This window comes from Nomascus leucogenys, chromosome 24, assembly GCF_006542625.1.
Source record: "Nomascus leucogenys isolate Asia chromosome 24, Asia_NLE_v1, whole genome shotgun sequence".
Classification (NCBI taxonomy): Eukaryota; Metazoa; Chordata; class Mammalia; order Primates; family Hylobatidae; genus Nomascus; species Nomascus leucogenys.
The window spans coordinates 10045090-10062057 of record NC_044404.1 but is presented as its reverse complement, the minus strand read 5'-3'; the positions used below and the strand labels follow the sequence as shown (position 1 = coordinate 10062057).

General features: G+C 51.8%; 1 protein-coding gene across 2 annotated transcripts in view; it reads right to left on the bottom strand.

Moving 5' to 3' along the window:
• H6PD (hexose-6-phosphate dehydrogenase/glucose 1-dehydrogenase) overlaps positions 1-12691 on the bottom strand; it is a 36320-nt gene extending 23629 nt beyond the window's left edge. Inside the window, exons 1-3 of one of the 2 annotated variants that reach the window (XM_030805483.1) lie at positions 12397-12691; positions 1919-2555; positions 379-496 (exon numbers count right to left, since the gene is read on the bottom strand). In XM_030805483.1, coding sequence (XP_030661343.1) covers positions 379-496; positions 1919-2545 — 745 coding nt within the window. In that variant the 5' untranslated portion in view covers positions 2546-2555; positions 12397-12691. Of the gene's footprint in view, positions 1-378; positions 497-1918; positions 2644-12396 lie in introns of those variants that run through there. The other variant, XM_030805482.1, reaches the window with a different exon arrangement.
• Between the last annotated feature and the right edge of the window lie 4277 nt (positions 12692-16968).

The following is a 16968-nucleotide window of genomic DNA, read 5'->3' as shown; positions in this document are numbered from 1 at the left end:
GGAGTGCCCCATGGAGGGGGTGCCACGGCTGCAAGCACCACAGTCGGGGAAGCCCTCACGCAGCTCCCATGGTCTCTACGCATTCAAAAACTTGGGGGACCTCAGGGGGACTCCAGCCTCTACCGCGTGCCAGTGGTTTCCCGCCTCTGTGCCAGGCCTACTTCTCTGGACCATACGCTCCCCACGGGCAGCAATGGCTACTTGGGCTTTGCCAGCCGGCACCCTGGGATTTAGCCCGGTTCAGAGCTGGGCACACGGCAGGCTCGAAGGGAGACTACACGCCCACAGAAAACCTCCCTCTGAGAAGCGCCCATGCCTCACAGCAGACAGCGGGCAGGCAGAGGCTGGGGGACCGAGCGCGCAGGGCCACTCACACACCTTCGGCATCCACGGTCTCTTTCATGATGATCTCCACCCGCTCCACATGGTGCCGGTTCCAGAGGCTGTCCAAAGCCTTGCGGTTCTGGTCTCGGAAAGGCAGGATCTGTGCCACAGCCTGTCGGGGGGAAGACTGGGCGTGCTGCAGGATCCTCTCACGATGAAGGAGGAACCCTGACTCCCGGGAAGGGCTCTGACCTCTCTATTCCCTGCTCAGAGCAGAAGATGCCCTCTGAGCAGTAGTTCTGGACTTCACGATCTCACAGGCCAGTAAAGGTTCCAAAAACTTGCAAGTGACCTCCAAAGGGTTACCAGATTTGTATTTTGCCAAGAAAAAAATAGTTAGAATTACCTATCTTCTATTACGATCAATTTTTAATAAAATAAAGATAGGTTTAACACCAAAAATGTAGCAAGAAAAGCTTCGAATTGAGCACATTCTGTATTTCTTCTCATCTTGCCATAAACAAGCGAAAACCTCCCCAGGACTGGCCCAGTTCTGAGGACCACTATTTAGGAATCCTACGATGGGCAACTCCAGGCAGGGTGGGATGGAAAGCCATGTCTCTGACCTCAACAACTGCCTATGCCCCCCTGCACCACATACCAGAACACAGGGCTGCTGCGCTCTCTGCCGGGGTTCCTGGGACAGGATGCCCCCAGGGGCCTCCAAGACATTTTGAGTGAACTGGTCAATGGACACGTGTCACCCAGGAGGTTACCCCATGCTCCTGCCCAGGGCTTAAGGTCCTACTGCTCCCTGGTTTAAGCTCTTGTTGCCAACCTTCTGGCTCAAAACAGAACTCAGGAAGAAAAACATTTTGAAAAAAGGTAGATGGGGCAGGGTGCGGTGGCTCACGCCTGTAATTCCCAGCACTTTGGGAGGCCGAAGTGAGCAGATCACTTGAGGTCAGGATTTTGAGACCAGCCTGGCCAACATGGTGAAACCCCATTTCTACTAAAAATGCAAAAAATTAGCCGGGCCTGGTGATGCGCGCCTGTACTCCGAGCTACTTGGGAGGCTGAGGCGGGAGAACTGCTGGAACCCAGGAGGCGGAGGTTGCAGTGAGCCGAGATCATGCCACTACACTCCAGCCTGGTGACAGAGCAGACTCTGTCTAAAAAAAAAAAAAAAAAAAAAAAAAAAAAAAAAGGTGGTGGGTGCAGGAGAAGAAAGCCCATTCTAATTCCCACAGCACACCCAACAGGAAGCCAGATCCAGACACCAGAGTTGCTGAGCCACCTCTACAGAGGATGCAGGGCAACCGTGAGAAGCCAGAGCCCAGACTGGGGAACAAAGAGAACGGGGGCTTTGCAAAGGACAAAAGAGGCCAGACACATGGACAAGGACCCAACAGTCCTGCCCTGCTGCTGTCTTTCCTTTACCCCCTCACCTCCTGCCCACCTTCAAGGAGACCATGGGAGCTCTGAGTTCACAATGCCCTGGGGCGTAGCTCCACAATGAGCAAGTGGCCTTGTTGCTGGGGTCTACCAGCGCCCAGCTCACCCTAGCCCTGGCAGGCTCCACGCTGATGCTCACCTGCTTGCCTAAGTAATGGTCCACCCGGTACATCTCCTCCTCCTGGAAAAAGGTCCCGAGTTCTGTGGCCAGCTGCTGGGCTGAGAAGTGGTCATGGCCAAAGGGTTTCTCAAGGACAACCCGCAGCCAGGCGCCCGGGCCTGGCCGGCAGCTGCTGTTGATGTTGCGGGCAATGTCTTCATAGGCGAAGGGTGGCACCGAGAAGTAGAAGATCCTGCCAGCCTCCCGGAGGCCTGCGTGCTGGAGCTGTGCCTCGATGTCCTTGTTCAGGGCCTGATAGTCCTCGGCCGTCTTCAGTTGGCGGTACCGGCTCAGCTGCAGGAACTGATCCTTGTGCTCTGCACAGTGACTGGGTGCCATGTCCTTGGGGCAGGAGAGGGATTCCAGGGCCTTGGCCATGAGCTCTTGACCCTGTTTGGGGGCTGTCAGAGCAGCTCCATGGAAGCTAAAACTGTGACCCCTGCCCGCTTCATCCAGGTACAGCTGGAACAGTCCCTGCCATAAGTACTTCTTAGCCAGGTCCCCAGTTGCTCCCAGCAGGATTATGGAGACATGTCCCTGGAGCTCCTGGGCTTGCAGGCAGCCCAGAAGGGCCAAGCACATCGCCACTATGAGCATATTCCACATGCCTGGGTGCCTGGGGTGCACAGAGAGATAGACGAGGAACAAGGAAGGATCAGACATGGTTCAGGTGGCTGTGATGTGGAAACAAACACTTCCTGCCTGGCAAGAAACCACCACGTGTTTCTTAAGAAAATGTTATAGGCCCACAGCTCGTCCCTCCCTCCTGACAGCTTGGCTTCTGTTCCAGGAAGTCAGTGGGTAGGGAGCCTGCCCTGTAGACAGTGACTCTGCCTGGGAAAGTTAGAGGCCACTTGCTAGAGATGAACCACTTTGCTGCCAGGAGCATAGGAAAGTGGCAAAGGCCACCAGGGAGGGCCGCAGGCCTGGGAGTGGAGCTGTTCATTTCATGACCAAGGCCAGTCTCCTCCAGGAGCATAGGTCACCTGGACAAGCAGGGCAGCCCCAGCCTAGGTATACTGGCAGGTCCTCAGGCGACAGTTGGAACAGTGAGAGGGTAGGACCACCTCCTCTCACCTCTCACTTGCCTCTTCCCCATGTCTACTGGGCTCCAACTACCAAATGATGACTAATAACTGCTACGGCATAGTGACAGAAAACATGGACTCCAGACTACCTGCCTGAGTTTGAATCCCAGCTCAACCCCTTAGTAACTGCACAATTATTTAACCTGGCTGTACCTCAGTTTTCTCACCTGAAATGGGGGTAATAGTGGTACCTACACCACAGGGTTGTTATAAGGATAAAAGGAGTTCATGCCTGTAATGAGCTGAGGCCTGTACCTATCACCTATTAAGCACCGAATGGTAGGTGTCATCCTGGAAGAGTGATACCAGCAAACGCTTAGTGCTGGCACTAAGTACTTACGTGTATTAGAGCTCAATGAACCCAGACAAGAATCCTGAAAGAACCACATGGGGTGGGTTCTGTGACAGTCCTCCCATTCTGCAAATGGAAAAGCTGAGGCTCGGGTCAATGAAGGTCCCAGGGTAAGAAAGCAGGGGAGCTGGGACTGACTGTGCAGCCACTGCATGACACGCCCAATGGCCTCTCCAGCACCGCTATAGAGGGGACCAAATCTGCCTCTTGACCCTGACGTCAGACCCCCTCCCCCCCCCCCCCTCCTCACTCTCTAAAAATCCATGTCCAGAGTCCTATGATGACCAACCAAGTGGGACCAACAGTGTCTGCCAGGCTACACCTCCCCATAAGCAACCCTGGCTAGTTCAGCCAAAGGTGCTCCATGAGAGGAGCCTAGTGGTCACAAACACACCAAGTATTTGTTTGTTCTGGCCTTCTGTTCTAACCAAGGTTGTAGGGCTTCCTGCGCTGAATTCTTCCTCCACAGCTCTCTGGCTCTCCAGTTTCCAACCAAGGCCAGTGTTGGAGGGAAGGGAAGAAGGAAGTGAGGGGGCAAGTCATCACAGCCGCCATGCCCATGGGAACTAATCAGAAACCCACGGTGGAAATGGGGTTCAGCCTGCAGGTGGGAGCAGTGACGAAGGAACTGAATGGCTGATTTAGCGCCTATTATATGACAGGCATTTTACCAGGTAAAGGATTAACAAAATCTTTAACAACTTTAGGAAGCTATAATCTGTTAATACAAATGGGGAAGTTGAGGTTTAAAGAGACAACTTACAAAAGGCCCCACAGAACCGGCCCAATGACCTCTTCACCATCCCTATACAGAGGGGACCAAATCTGCCTCTTGACCCTGACGTCAGACCCCCTCCTCCCACGGCCCCCTCTGCCTCTTCCTCATCTCTCTCAAGATCCATCTCCAAGAGGGTCCTAGTGAGTGACCAACCCAAGGTGAGGACACAACCACAGTGTCTGAGCCAGTGTCTACAGGACACACGATGCGTCCATCACTGGAGCTTTAACTAGAGGATCGGGGCCACACGGGTGGCTCCCCAGCCTTCCTCTCCCACTCTCCCTGTATCTGCCCTCACCCCTAAATACACACATGGACCACAGGACCATTCTGCTTTTTCCTCCTGCCTTCCAGTCCCTGTCCTTGGCCCTTCAAGCGTTTTTTCCTCAACCGGCAATCGCTCGTCTGGAGGGAAGGAGAAGCTGCAAGGTCAGTGCAGGAGAGAGGCAGCGAGAAATCTGAAGCCCAGAGAACAGCCTGGAGAAGGTGGAGCCGCCAGCTGGCAGGCTGCGCTTCAGAGCTGCTGATCAGATCCTGGTAGCCAGGGCTCTGGACGTGCCTGGTACAAAGGGAGGAGCTAAGCCTCCAGAGTGCTGGCATGGGCAGGTGGGGGAGCCCCAAGGGCCAGCACCTCTGCCCCCACCCCAGAAGACTGCAGACAGCTGTGACGGATGGCCACCTGGCCTGAACTGACTCCTGGCCCTCTCTTTAATCCTGTTCCGACTCTGAGGTTTGCCACAGTCCTCCCTGACCAGTCCTGTTCTGGGTCCCTGGTTCTCAGGTTGGCCTCCCATATCTGTTGTTGCCAGCACTCCTTTAAACAAATCCAAGATATTGGGTATTACAACATGATTGCTTACTCTGTGGTTGCAAAACAACTAGAAAACAACTCTTTCCTAAATGGGTGTGGGTAGTATGTGTGGGTATTCGTTTTTTTATTATATGTTTTTTTAACCTTTACAGTGTTTCTCAAACTTTAATGAGCATTTGAATTTCCTGGGGATCTTTTTAAAAGGAGATTCTGATGCAGAAGGAAGGGGACCTGAAGTGCTGACAGCTGGTCCAAGAGCACACTTTGAGTAGCAAGACTCTGGAATACGGAGCAGTGAGTACCAGAGCAATGAATCTCATCAAAGGAGGGCATCAGAACAAACACGTGGGCCTCACCTCCTGCTCCCTTTCTCAAGACACAGACATTCTGATCCAGTAGGTGTAGGGTAGGTCCTAACACAGGTATTTCAAAACAGTCTCAAATGGTTTCATGTGCCCATCCCCTTGTAAAAACTGGTTGTTCCTGAATCCAGTAATAACACCTATGTTAACCAAGTAGTCAACGTGTGCCAGATGACTTAAACGCACCTTTCCAATCATTCCTCACAACAGTCTTGTGGAAGGGGTTCTGTGAGGAGTCTCATTCTACAGACGAGGAAACTGGGAGGTGAAGGAAACTGTCAAGCCACAAAGCCTGGACCCTCGGTCACGATGCTAAACAGCTTCCTCAGTCAAGCAGAAGAAGGAGGCATTTGGGTCCAAGGACCTGGGCTCAAGACCACTGCCTAGCTTCATGATCTAATTAAGTCAGCTAATTAGGCCAGGCACATTGGCTCACGCCTATAATCCCAGCCCTTTGGGAGGCCGAGGCAGGAGGATCACTTGAGCCCAGGACTTCCAGACCAGTCTGGGCAACACAGCGAGACCCCCATCTCTACAAAAAATATTTAAAAATTAGCTGGGGGTGGTGGCACATGTCTGTAGTCTCAGCTACTCAGGAGGCTGAGGACTGCTTGAGCCCGAGAGGTCCAGGCTGCAGTGAGCCATGATCGCACCACTCCACTCCAGCCTGGTGACAGAGCGAGATCCTGTCTCAAAAAAAGTAAATAAATAAAATAAATAAATAAATCAGCTAATTAAATCAGGGAGATGCCCTCCACCTTTCCATAAGGGCGGGTAGGTGATTAGAGCCTTATCGTCCACATTTCTTCATCTACAAAACAGGGCAAATACCATCAATCCAAGGCGGGGGTGGGGGGAGGGGCAGTGAAGATTGAGATGATACATGTGACAAAAATGCTATACAAATGTTAATTAATTAATTAAATGCAAAGTTCCTCCTGGCCCCCAAGGGTGGTATAATACCATTGCTCTCAGGAAAAACACTGTGAACCTCCCTCCTCTCCTGGGGCTACAGAGCCAGGCCCTGCAGACAGCACTGGAGAACCAACCCGGGTTCCTAACTCAACACTCCCGACTAGTCTGGAAGCAGCAGGAGGGAAGGCTGGCTTGGTCATCCTCCCTGCTGCCCTGACAGGGAAAGAAGCAGGCCCAGAGAAGCCCAGTTAAGTCAAAGTCAGGGACAGGGGGACCCCAGCCTCTGGAGCAGAGGCACCCACGGCTCCAACACATCTCCTGGGCTCCAGGCCTCCTCCTCATGCTGCACGGCTCTGCTTCAGAAGGTTTTCTTCGGAAGCACTTCTCCCCTCTGCCTCCTTGCCTGCTCTGAGAGGAATCGGCTGTGAAATAAACCTTCCGAAATTACATACTTGAAGTTAGCCAGAGAGCATGGAAGTAGCCTTCCAAAGGCTTATCCAACTACGAATCACTTCTTTTCAAAAAATTAACAAATCAATGAGAAAATCTTTAGTGAAAAGTTTGAGCAGCTGTAAGGGGAGGCGGCATTAGACTGGGAACTTGAATGTGTGGTGGCTCTTGTCTGGGCCCTGCCTCTAAACAACCACATAACCTTGAACAAGTCATTTAGCCTGGCTGGGCCTCAGTTTCCTCATCGAGGAAATGGGAGGGTGAGATAAAGGATCTGTGTAATCTTTTAGTGTCCCTGTTTTCCGAGGAAAGGTGATCCGCATCCTATTATCCGGGAACTGCCCTCCACTTTTCTATAAGGCAAATGAGTGCTTCGAGCCTTGACCTCTGCAGCCAGGCAGGGAAACAGAGAACTAAAATATGAAGCCAAGAGCTGAGAACTGTGCGTCATTCAGCAGTTAAGACAAAAACTCTTGAAGCTATGACTTACGTGTGTGGAGGATGCAATTTCATTTACAATTCTTATTTAAGATACTTGCCAGAAATACACTCACTACGAAACAAAGTGCTGTGGGGGCATCCTGTAGGGAGGTGGAAAAGACCTTCTGATGGCTCATCTTAGAGCCAGGGCCGACTGCGGGCACATGAACCCAGTCCTGGGCACCCTTCACTGTCTCCAACTCTAATCCTGAGGGCTTCTACGAGTCATCCTGGGAGAGACTTACCAGTTAAAAGGCTCTGCTAACATCCCAGAAGGTGGGAGCCAGGGGGTTTGGATCAGAATCCAGGTTCTGGCCTTTGTTCTCACGCAAGTGGAAGAGGCATGCAGCTGTCCCCGAACAGACCCGGCACAGCAGACCCAGCCTGTGCTGAAGCTCCAGCCGCAGAGCGTTTTCTGGTAAACCACAGGAGGAAGCAGTTCTAATCCTCTATGCCCAGCAGACAAGGGGTGGGAGAGAGGAGCTGGGAGGTAAAGGTCAATGTCTGCTGCTGCCCTGTTCCCTTTCCCGACTTTTGACGTTACCCTCTGTGCGCCAGGCAGGAGGAAGGGAAATTTTCTTCAAATCATGACCCATGAGTTTGGAATTTTTTAAAAAGAACATGTGGGAGTAAAACAAAAGTTCAAACTAAAGATCATTTGAAACTAAAGCACAAGGTGATGTGCCTAGTCTTTTTACAATAGCCAACCCAAGGTTTTTGTTTTTGTTGTTTTTTGTCTGTTTGTTTTTTGCACTCTTCCTGTTCTGGTCCATTTATGCTGAACCCATCAATGCAGATAAAAATCAAGCCTGCTATCTATGACCTCTGATCTGCATTCACTGCCCTCAGGGCCAGAATGGGGACAAAAGCTTCCAGATCGGGATCTGGGACTCCTTGTTCCCCTCTCATCTCAGAGAATCCTCATTCCCATCTTTAGGTACCTGTCCTGTAATCCCAGCACTTTGGGAGACCGAGACGGGAGGACTACTTGAGCCCAGGAGATCAAGACCAGCCTGGGCAACATGGCGAAAACCCGTTTCTACTAAAAATACAAGTTAGCTGGGTGTGGTGGCGGGTGCCTGTAATCCCAGCTACTTGGGAGGCTGAGGCAGGAGAATTGCTTGAACCCAGGAGGTGGAGGTTGCAGTGAGCAGAGATCGCACCATTGCACTCCAGCCTGGGTGACAGAGTGAGACTCCGTCTCAAACAAACAAACAAAAAAATCATTAAATAAATTAAAAAGGTAATAAATACTCAAAACTCATTTCTTCCTAATCATCTGACTACATTTCACTAATATCTATGCTCTTGACATTATTTATATCCACTGCATCTATGAGGTGAAGATATTCTATTATAGTGTATTTGAAGTTGGCCAACGTCAGAATATTTACACCACAGATATAGGCAAAGGCTATAAATCAGGTTCCCCACTATCAACCCCACCCCTCACAGTCAGTTGGTAAACATTACCAGCACACAACTGCCTATCTGTCCAAGTCTTTATTTACAGCCCGAACTTCCCCCAAACTCCAGACTCATGCAGTCAATTGCTATTCTGAGAGCATGAGTGGGATGTTTGCCAGACTTAATATGTACAAAACTGAACTGATTTCTCTCCCAATCTGCTTCCAATGTAGCTTTCCCCATTCTCAGTAAATGGCAACTCTATCTTTCCAGGTGTTCAGACCCAGAAACCTTGAGGTCATCTGATCTGTCAGCAAATCCTGTAGTTTCTATCTTCAAAATTTATCTAGAATACAACTGCTTCTCACCACCTTCCACCACTCCACTCCAGTGCCAGCCACCGTCATCTCCGTCTGGATTACTACAGGAACTTCCTAATTGGCCTCCTCTATCTGGACCCTCTATGGCTGAGCCTCAACACGGCAGTCAGAGTGACCTTTTTATAGCTCCAGCTGGATCATGCCATTCCTCTGTGCAGACGTCTGCAGAGTCTACACATTCTGGCCTCCCACCCATTACCTCTTTGATCTTTTCTCTTACCATCCTGCCCGTCTAGGCTCTGGCTGCCCAGCCTCCTGCCTCAGGGCCTTTGCACTTGTTCTCTCCGCCTGGCCAACTCCCCCATGTCCCCCACCAGGTCCACGTGGTTTACTCCCTCACTAACTTCAGTTCTTTGCTAAAATGTCATCTTCTCAGTGAGGCTTACTCAGACCACTCTAAAATTGTAAACCGCCCACCCCCTTCCTCCTCTCCTGCTTTATTTCTCCCCACAGTACATCGCTTTCTAATATACTGTATGCTAATTACATTCATTTTGCCTATTGTCTGCCATTCCTTTTCCCAAGAGTGTGTGTGCCAATGAGGACAGGGACTTTTGTTTGTTTTGTTCTCCGCAGTACCTCCAGTATCCAAAACAAGGCCTGGCATACAGAAGGTGCTCTATAAATATCTGCTAAATGAACAAATAAATCCCATTTGCACAGGACCACTGTCATTTCTGCATTTGAAATACGGCACAAAGGAATATATCTCTAATGGTGACTTCAAGCACTGTGACACAGCACACATTAGCAGCAGCTTACTACTTGGAACAACACTTTTAATAATAAAATAGCTATTTATGGAGTATTTAACTATATGCCAAATGCTAGGCTATCAGTGTGACATGCATCATACCATTTAAGTCTTGCCACAACCACATGAGGTAGGTAACATGATTATGCCCATTTTAGCAGGGAGTAGAGAGGAAACTAAGGCAAAGAGAAGTCAAATAACATGGCCAGGCACAGTGGCTCACGCCTATAATCCCAGCACTTCGGGAGGCTGAGGCAGGAAGATCACTGGAGGTCGGGAGCTTAAAACCAGCCTGGCCAACATGGTGAAACCCCATCTCTACCAACAATACAAAAATTAGCCAGGCGTGGTGGCAGGTGCCTGTAATCCCAGCTACTTGGGAGGCCGAGGGAGAAGAATCACTTGAACCCAGTCGGCGAGCGTTGCAGTGAGCTGAGATCGCACCTCTGCACTCCAGCCTGGGCAACAAAGCGAGACTCCATCTCAAAAAAAAAAAAAAAAAAAAAAAGAGAAGTCAAATAACTTATTAAAGGTCGAGCAGCTAGAGGTGATAGGATTTGAATAGTCTGGTACCAGAGCTAACCTTCCTGTAAAATGTGACTACATTCCTGAATGGCAAAATGTAAAACACTGTATTAGTGTAGATACTGAACAGTGGTTTAAACCAGAAGGCTGTTTCTCTGCTCCATGAAGTCAAGCTGTTCCGAACACTAACTGTGGTAACCAGCCTCGGCCTCCCGGATCCGCTTTGCCTTTCACAGTTCTTCCTTCTGACATCATGAAGACATCATGCATAAGCCCCAGTTGCTTTGTTGAAACCTGGAAGACCTTCAAGGGCTAGTTTTTGGAGAACTGGTTACATGAGAATATTCTGGATTCAAATCCCTGCCACTCAGTAACTATGTACCCTCAGACAAGTTATTTAACCTCTCTGTACCTCAACCACAGAATGGGAAAACAAATTGATGGGAAGCATGTAAGGCACTTAGCACAATGCCTGGCATACAGTAAGCACCCGAGAAATCCTAGCTGCTTTTTTTTTTTTTTTTTTTGAGACGAAGTCTAGCTTTGTTACCCAGGCTGGAGTGCAGTGGCACGATCTTGGTTCACTGCAACCTCCGTCACCGGAGGCGGGGCGGTTCAAGCGATTCTCCTGCCTTAGCCTCCCCAGTAGCTGGGATTACAGGCATCCGCTGCCCCCATGCCCAGCAAATTTTTTGTATTTTTAGTAGAGACGGGGTTTCACCATGTTGGCCAGGCTGGTCTTGAACTCTTCAAGTGACCTGCCCGCCTTGGCCTCCCAAAGTGTTGGGATTACAGGCGTGAGCCACTGGGCCCGGCCAGAAATGTTAGTTTCTATCACTAAACCATTAGCATCACGAATGAAGTCCTTCTTGCTAGCTTCTTGAACTGCTGTTAAAACCAACTAACCAGCTGGGCGCGGTGGCTCATGCCTGTAATCCCAGCACTTTGGGAGGCCGAGGTGGTGGATCACCTGAGGTCAGGAGTTCAAGACAAGCCTGGATAACATAGTGAAACCCCGTTTCTACTAAAAAATACATAAAATTAGCTGGGTGTGGTGGCACGCGCCTGTAATCCCAGCCACTCAGGAGGCTGAGGTGGGAGAATCGCTTGAACCCAGGAGGAGAAGGTTGTAGTGGGCCGAGATCACACCATTGCACTCCAGCTTGGGCAACAAGAGTGAAACTCCGTCCCAAAAAAAAAAAAAAAACCAAAAAAAAAAAAAAACCAAACAACTAACCATCCACCACAGAAAACATGCCAAGGAAAAACTCAGAGAGCTTTTCATGACCTTCCAATCATAATGATGAAAAATTAAAGGGATATGATGCATAATTTAAAATACGCTGTCTGGGCGTGGTGCTTCACACCTGTAATCCCAACACTTTGGAAGCCTTAAGCAGGAGGTTCGTTTGAGCCCAGGAGTTCGAGACCAGCCTGGGCAACATAGTGAGACCACTGTCTCTACAAAAGGTTTAAAAATTAGCCAGGCGTGGTGGTGCGCGCCTGTGGTCCCAGCTACCCGGGAGGCTGAGGCAGGAGGATGGCCTGAGCCCAAGAGGTGGAGGCTGCAGGGAACCGTGTTTGTGCCACTGCACTCCAGCCTGGGCAACCAAGCAAGACCCTATCTTTTATAAAAAAGTAAAAAAATAAAAATAAAAAATATGCCCATTTGATACCAGTTTTCCCTCATCTGCTGCCTTTCATGAACCATGGGCCTGTTGGGGTGCAGGGGGAGTGGGCAAGGACACTTCTTTCCAGAAGTTCTCACTTCTGGCTAAGCATTCAAGGTTGGGTGAGCTGATTTTCAGAGATCCAGAGAGGTTTGCCTCTGGAAAACCGTTCACTGGATCCGGGTACGGGAAACGCTATGTGAAACCCGAGGGCTAATCAATGCCAAAGATTAAGCAGGTCCCGGGGGAAAGCACGGAGTTCCCCCTCTCCTGGAACTCAGTTCCGGGAAGCCCAGGGAAAGGACAGCTCAGCCGCTCGGGGTGACCCTGGAGGGAGCCAGGCCGCCTCCTGAGCAGTCCCAAAGCCGGAAGCCCCAGGCTCCGCGGGGCTGGCAGCGCAGGCTCCGGGGCTCGGCGCGGGCTCGGGCCCGGCGGCGGCGCGGGTTGGAGGCGCCGGGGCCGGGGAGGTGGCGGGGGGCGCTTACTTCCTCTCGCGCGGCGGCGCAGGCCGCTCCTCCGGGACACGGCCGGGACGGCGCTGAGGGCCGGGCCCGCTCCCGAGGGCTCCCCTGCGCCCCGGGCCGCACCTCCTCTTCCGCAGGGCCCGTCACCCCGACAAGTGCGCGTGTCACGCGGTCACGCGCCTCACGACACTCCGATACCGCCTGCAGAGCCCGCGGCGGCCGCAGGGGAAGGCACGATGCCAAGGCCAGCCCAGCCGCCACCCCGCCCCAGACCTCAGGCCTCCACGGCCTTCCGCGCCGCGAGACTGGGGCCCCGGCCGGGGGCGCGCGCGGCGGGGGCGGGGCGGGGGCGCCGGCGAGGCCACGCCCCCCACTGGCGGCCGCCGGGGCGGGGCCTCGGAGCTTCCGGGGCGAGGCGGTGGGTCTGCTCCGAGCCTCCGCCCCCGCCCTTCCCTTCGGCCCCCTGACGGCCGTGCGTCCTAGAACTGTTCTGCCGCGTCCGAGACGAGCGCCGGACCCAGAAGTGGCCGAGGGACGTAGTTGTGTCGTTGAGGGGACCCGGGGTGCTGGCTGCTCCCTACGATCTGGCACCCGCTCTGGGACTCCCCAGGCCTTGCTTTTCCCATCTGTAGAATGAGCGGCTCGGTCCTTCCCGTCTTCAATATCCAGAGTAGGGATTTAGAAGTCGGAGCGCACGCGCTGGCCACGCCTCCGCGCACAGCTTCAGATCTCTGCCACCCCTTATCACTTGTGTGACCTTGAGTTCAGTTTCTTCATCTGTACAGTGGGGACAATGGGAGTACCTGGCACTTGGGTGCTTAGTAAGCGGAAGCTGGGACCCGTGTGGCAAATGGAAGACGTTTGCTAAGACATTGCTAAGAAAGACAGCAAATGGAATCAGGGCTTCTCTGTAGGGTGAGAGGTATTTAAGTGAGAAAACGGGATCAGCTGCCTCTCAGAGCACTCAGTCCCCTTCCTGTCCCCCACCATTATCAGGCAGTAGGTGGCCCTCACCCTGCTCCCCAACCTGCTCCCCACTTTTTCTTTCTTTTCTTTTTTTTTCTTTTTTTTTTTTGTTTTTTGAGACAGGGTCTTGCTCTGTCACCCAGGCTGGAGTGCAGTGGCGCTATCACAGCTCACTGCAGCCTCCGCCTCCCGGGCTCAAGTGATCCTCCCGCCTCAGCCTCCCAAGTAACCGGGATCACAGATGTTCGCCACCACTGCTGACTAATTTTTCAACGTTTTGTAGAGACAGGGTCTCACTTTGTTGCCCAGGCTGGTGTCGAACTCCTGGGCCCAAGTGGTTCTCCCACGTTGGCCTCCCAAAGTGCTGGGAGGAGATTCTGACCTGAGAGAAAATGTGCTGCAGCTTTTTATTTCCTGATGGTTCCATTAGAGGTGGGAGCGTCTGGAACTAGCAGAGGGAACTTGGCAGTGGCCGGCAGGACTGAGTGGGGCCAACAGGCATGATTACCACACAGGATGTTAGGCAAGGGGTTCCGGGAAGGCTGGGAGCTGAGGGGGGCTGGGCCTCACTGTCACCAAGGCCAGGGGCCATCCGGGCGCCCGCAGAGGGCTGCCAAGCCTCGGCAAGGATTTAGGTCACACTGAGTGGGCCTGGCAGAGGGGGGAGCCAGGGAGCCAGGCACTCTCTGGGCTGCCTCCACAGCTGGAAGTGAGCAGGAAGGCTTAGGGCAGGACCGGGCCAGAGCAGACTCAAATGATGCCGGGACTCTTGGCCTAGAGCCGTTCCCATGTTCTGTGGCCCTGAGTGTGTCAGGCACCCACATAGCTCTGAAAACCGGGGCCCAGGAAGGCACAGATAGAAGTGGGCAGGTGTCCAGAGGCAGGACTAGGGGGTCATTTCCCACATCTCCATGTGGCCATCAGAGGGTGATCTGCTACCTTGAGGGCTTCTTTAAAAATAGCCCCAGGCCAGGCATAGTGGCTTATGCCTGTAATCACAGCACTTTGGGAGGCCGAGGCAGGTGGATCCCCTGAGGTCAGTAGTTCCAGACCAGCCTGGCCAACATGATGAAACCCCATCTCTACTAATAATACAAAAAAAAAAACAAGTGTGGTGGCGCGCCTGTAGTCCCAGCTACTCGGGTGGCTGAGGCGCGAGAATCGCTTGAATCCAGGATGCAGAGTTTGCAGTGAGCCGAGATCGCGCCATTTCACTCCAGCCAGGACAACAGGGTGAAACTGTGTCCAAAAAAAAAAAAAAAAAAAAAAAGCCGGGTGCGTTGGCTCACTCCTGTAATTCCAGCACTTTGAGAGGCCGAGGCGGGTGGATCACCTGAGGTCAGGAGTTCCCGACCAGCCTGACCCAATATGGTGAAACCCTGTCTCTACTAAAACTACAAAATTAACTGGGTGTGGTGGCGCATGCCTGTAATCCCAGCTACTTGGGAGGCTGAGGCAGGAGAATAGCTTGAACCCGGGAGGTGGAGGTTTCGGTGAGCCGAGATCGCGCCATTGCATTCCCGCCTATGCAACAAGAGTGAAGCTCGGTCTCAAAAAAAAAAAAAAAAGCCCCAAACTAAGTCAGTTGTAACCTGCTTACTAAGAAAACGTCCACCTGATTGGGTAATATTGGGGTGGGGTCTGAGGAGGGAATTAACCTAGGGTGTCACAATGCCCTCCCAACCCTATGTCCACTCCCACACCACCCTGAGATGCTTCATTTCTCCTCCTGTCTTTCCTTGCCTTACCTTCACCTCAGTCTCATCCTGCCTCTGTACCTTCCAGTTTTCTCTGGGCAATCAATTGCTTTGCCCTCTTTCCATCATGAAGACGATTAGGTCGTGCTAAGCCCCAGTCATCCTGGTGTGAGAGTACTGCCACCCAAAACACAAAAATCAAAAACCTTGTCCCTATGGGCCCTGGCATTGGTTTCTGCACCTTTGCCTGTCTGAAGCTTTTCTTGTTTCTGTGCTGACCGCAGCTACAAGGGACCAGGTGTGTGCCCAGAACCCCGTGAAGGAAGCCGGGAGAGTGAAGGAAGCTGGGAGAAAGGAATGATGCCCCATGAGTCGGCCTGGGGGTGTCCTGTGACCAGAATTCTGTCTGTGGTTTACCTCGTGCTTTAAAAGGAGCGCCCTGGGGCTCTATTTATGAAGTGGATTTTTGGGGATTTTTCTTCCTAGCCCTTAAACTGTGGGGTAGGCAGAAGTCAGGGTGAATTCAGCCTGCTTTACAGACAAGGAAAGTGAGACCCAGAGAGATGAATGACTCACAGAGATGCCTGTGGAGTTAGAAATAAAATCCCATTGCAGTTTCTATTTTCAGGTGTCACTCCCTAAGGCAGCTCTGCTGGCTTCCTCTTGCTTCTCGCAGGAGGTGGGGAGGGAGGGAAACAGGTAGAGATTTTTCAGCCACGAGTAGATCTTTTCATCCTCAGACATGAGGAGCCTCTTTTTAAAAATTTTTATTTTATTTTTTGCGATGGAATCTCACTCTGTCACCCAGGCTGGAGTGCAGTGGCACGATCATAGCTCACTGCAGCTTCAACCTCCCGGCTCAAGTGATCCCCCCGCCTTAGCCTCCTGAGTACCTGAGACTACAGGTGTACGCCACTATGCCTGGCTAATTTTTTTCTTTCTTTTTTTTTTTTTTTGTAGAGCTAGGCCCTCACTATGTTGCCCAGACTGGCCTCTAACTCCTAGGCTCAAGGTATCCTCCCACCTCGACCTCCCAAAGTGCAAGTGTTACAGGCATGAGCCATTGTAACAGACCTTTTTTATTTTTTAAGATTAGCTTCCTAAAGTCCACATAAAGTAGTTATGTAATGGTTTCCATTGTTGCCATAACAATATACCACCATTTAGTGGCTTAAACAACCCAAATTTATTATCTTACAGTTCTGGAGGTCAGAACTTGTGTCTTACCAGGCTAAAATAATGGGTCAGCCTAAATTCCTATCTGGAGGAGCCATATCTGGTCAAGGCATAATTCAGTACCTTGTGGTTTTAGGACGGAAATCCCCGTTTCCTTGCTGGCTTCAGCTGAAGGGCATTCTCAGCTTCTAGAGGGTACCACACTCCTTGGCTTGTGGCCCCTTTCTTCCACCTTCAAAGCCAGCAATGGGAGATCCAGTGATTTCTTTCTCCCCTGTGCCCTTTTCAGGGTCATCTCTCTGACCCAGTTGGGGAAGGCTCTCTGCTTTTTTTTTTTTTTTCTTTTTTTTTTTGAGACAGAGTCTCGCTCTGTCACCCAGGCTGGAGTGCAGTGGCGTGATCTCAGCTCACTGCAACCTCCACCTCCTGGGTTCATGTTCATGCCATTCTGCTGCCTCAGCCTCCCGAGTAGCTGGGACTACAGGCGCCCGCCACCACGCCCGGCTAATTTTTTGTATTTTTAGTAGAGACGGGGTTTCACCATGTTAGCCAGGCTGGTCTCGATCTCCTGGCATCGTGATCCGCCCACCTTGGCCCCCCAAAGTGCTGGGATTACAGGCGTTAGCCACCATGCCTGGCCGGGTCTCTGGCTGGGTCTCTGCTTTTAAAAACTCATGTGAGCCAGGTTTGGTGGTTCACGCCTGTAATCCCAGCACTTTGGGAGACCGAGGCAGGCAGATCACCTGAGGTTAGG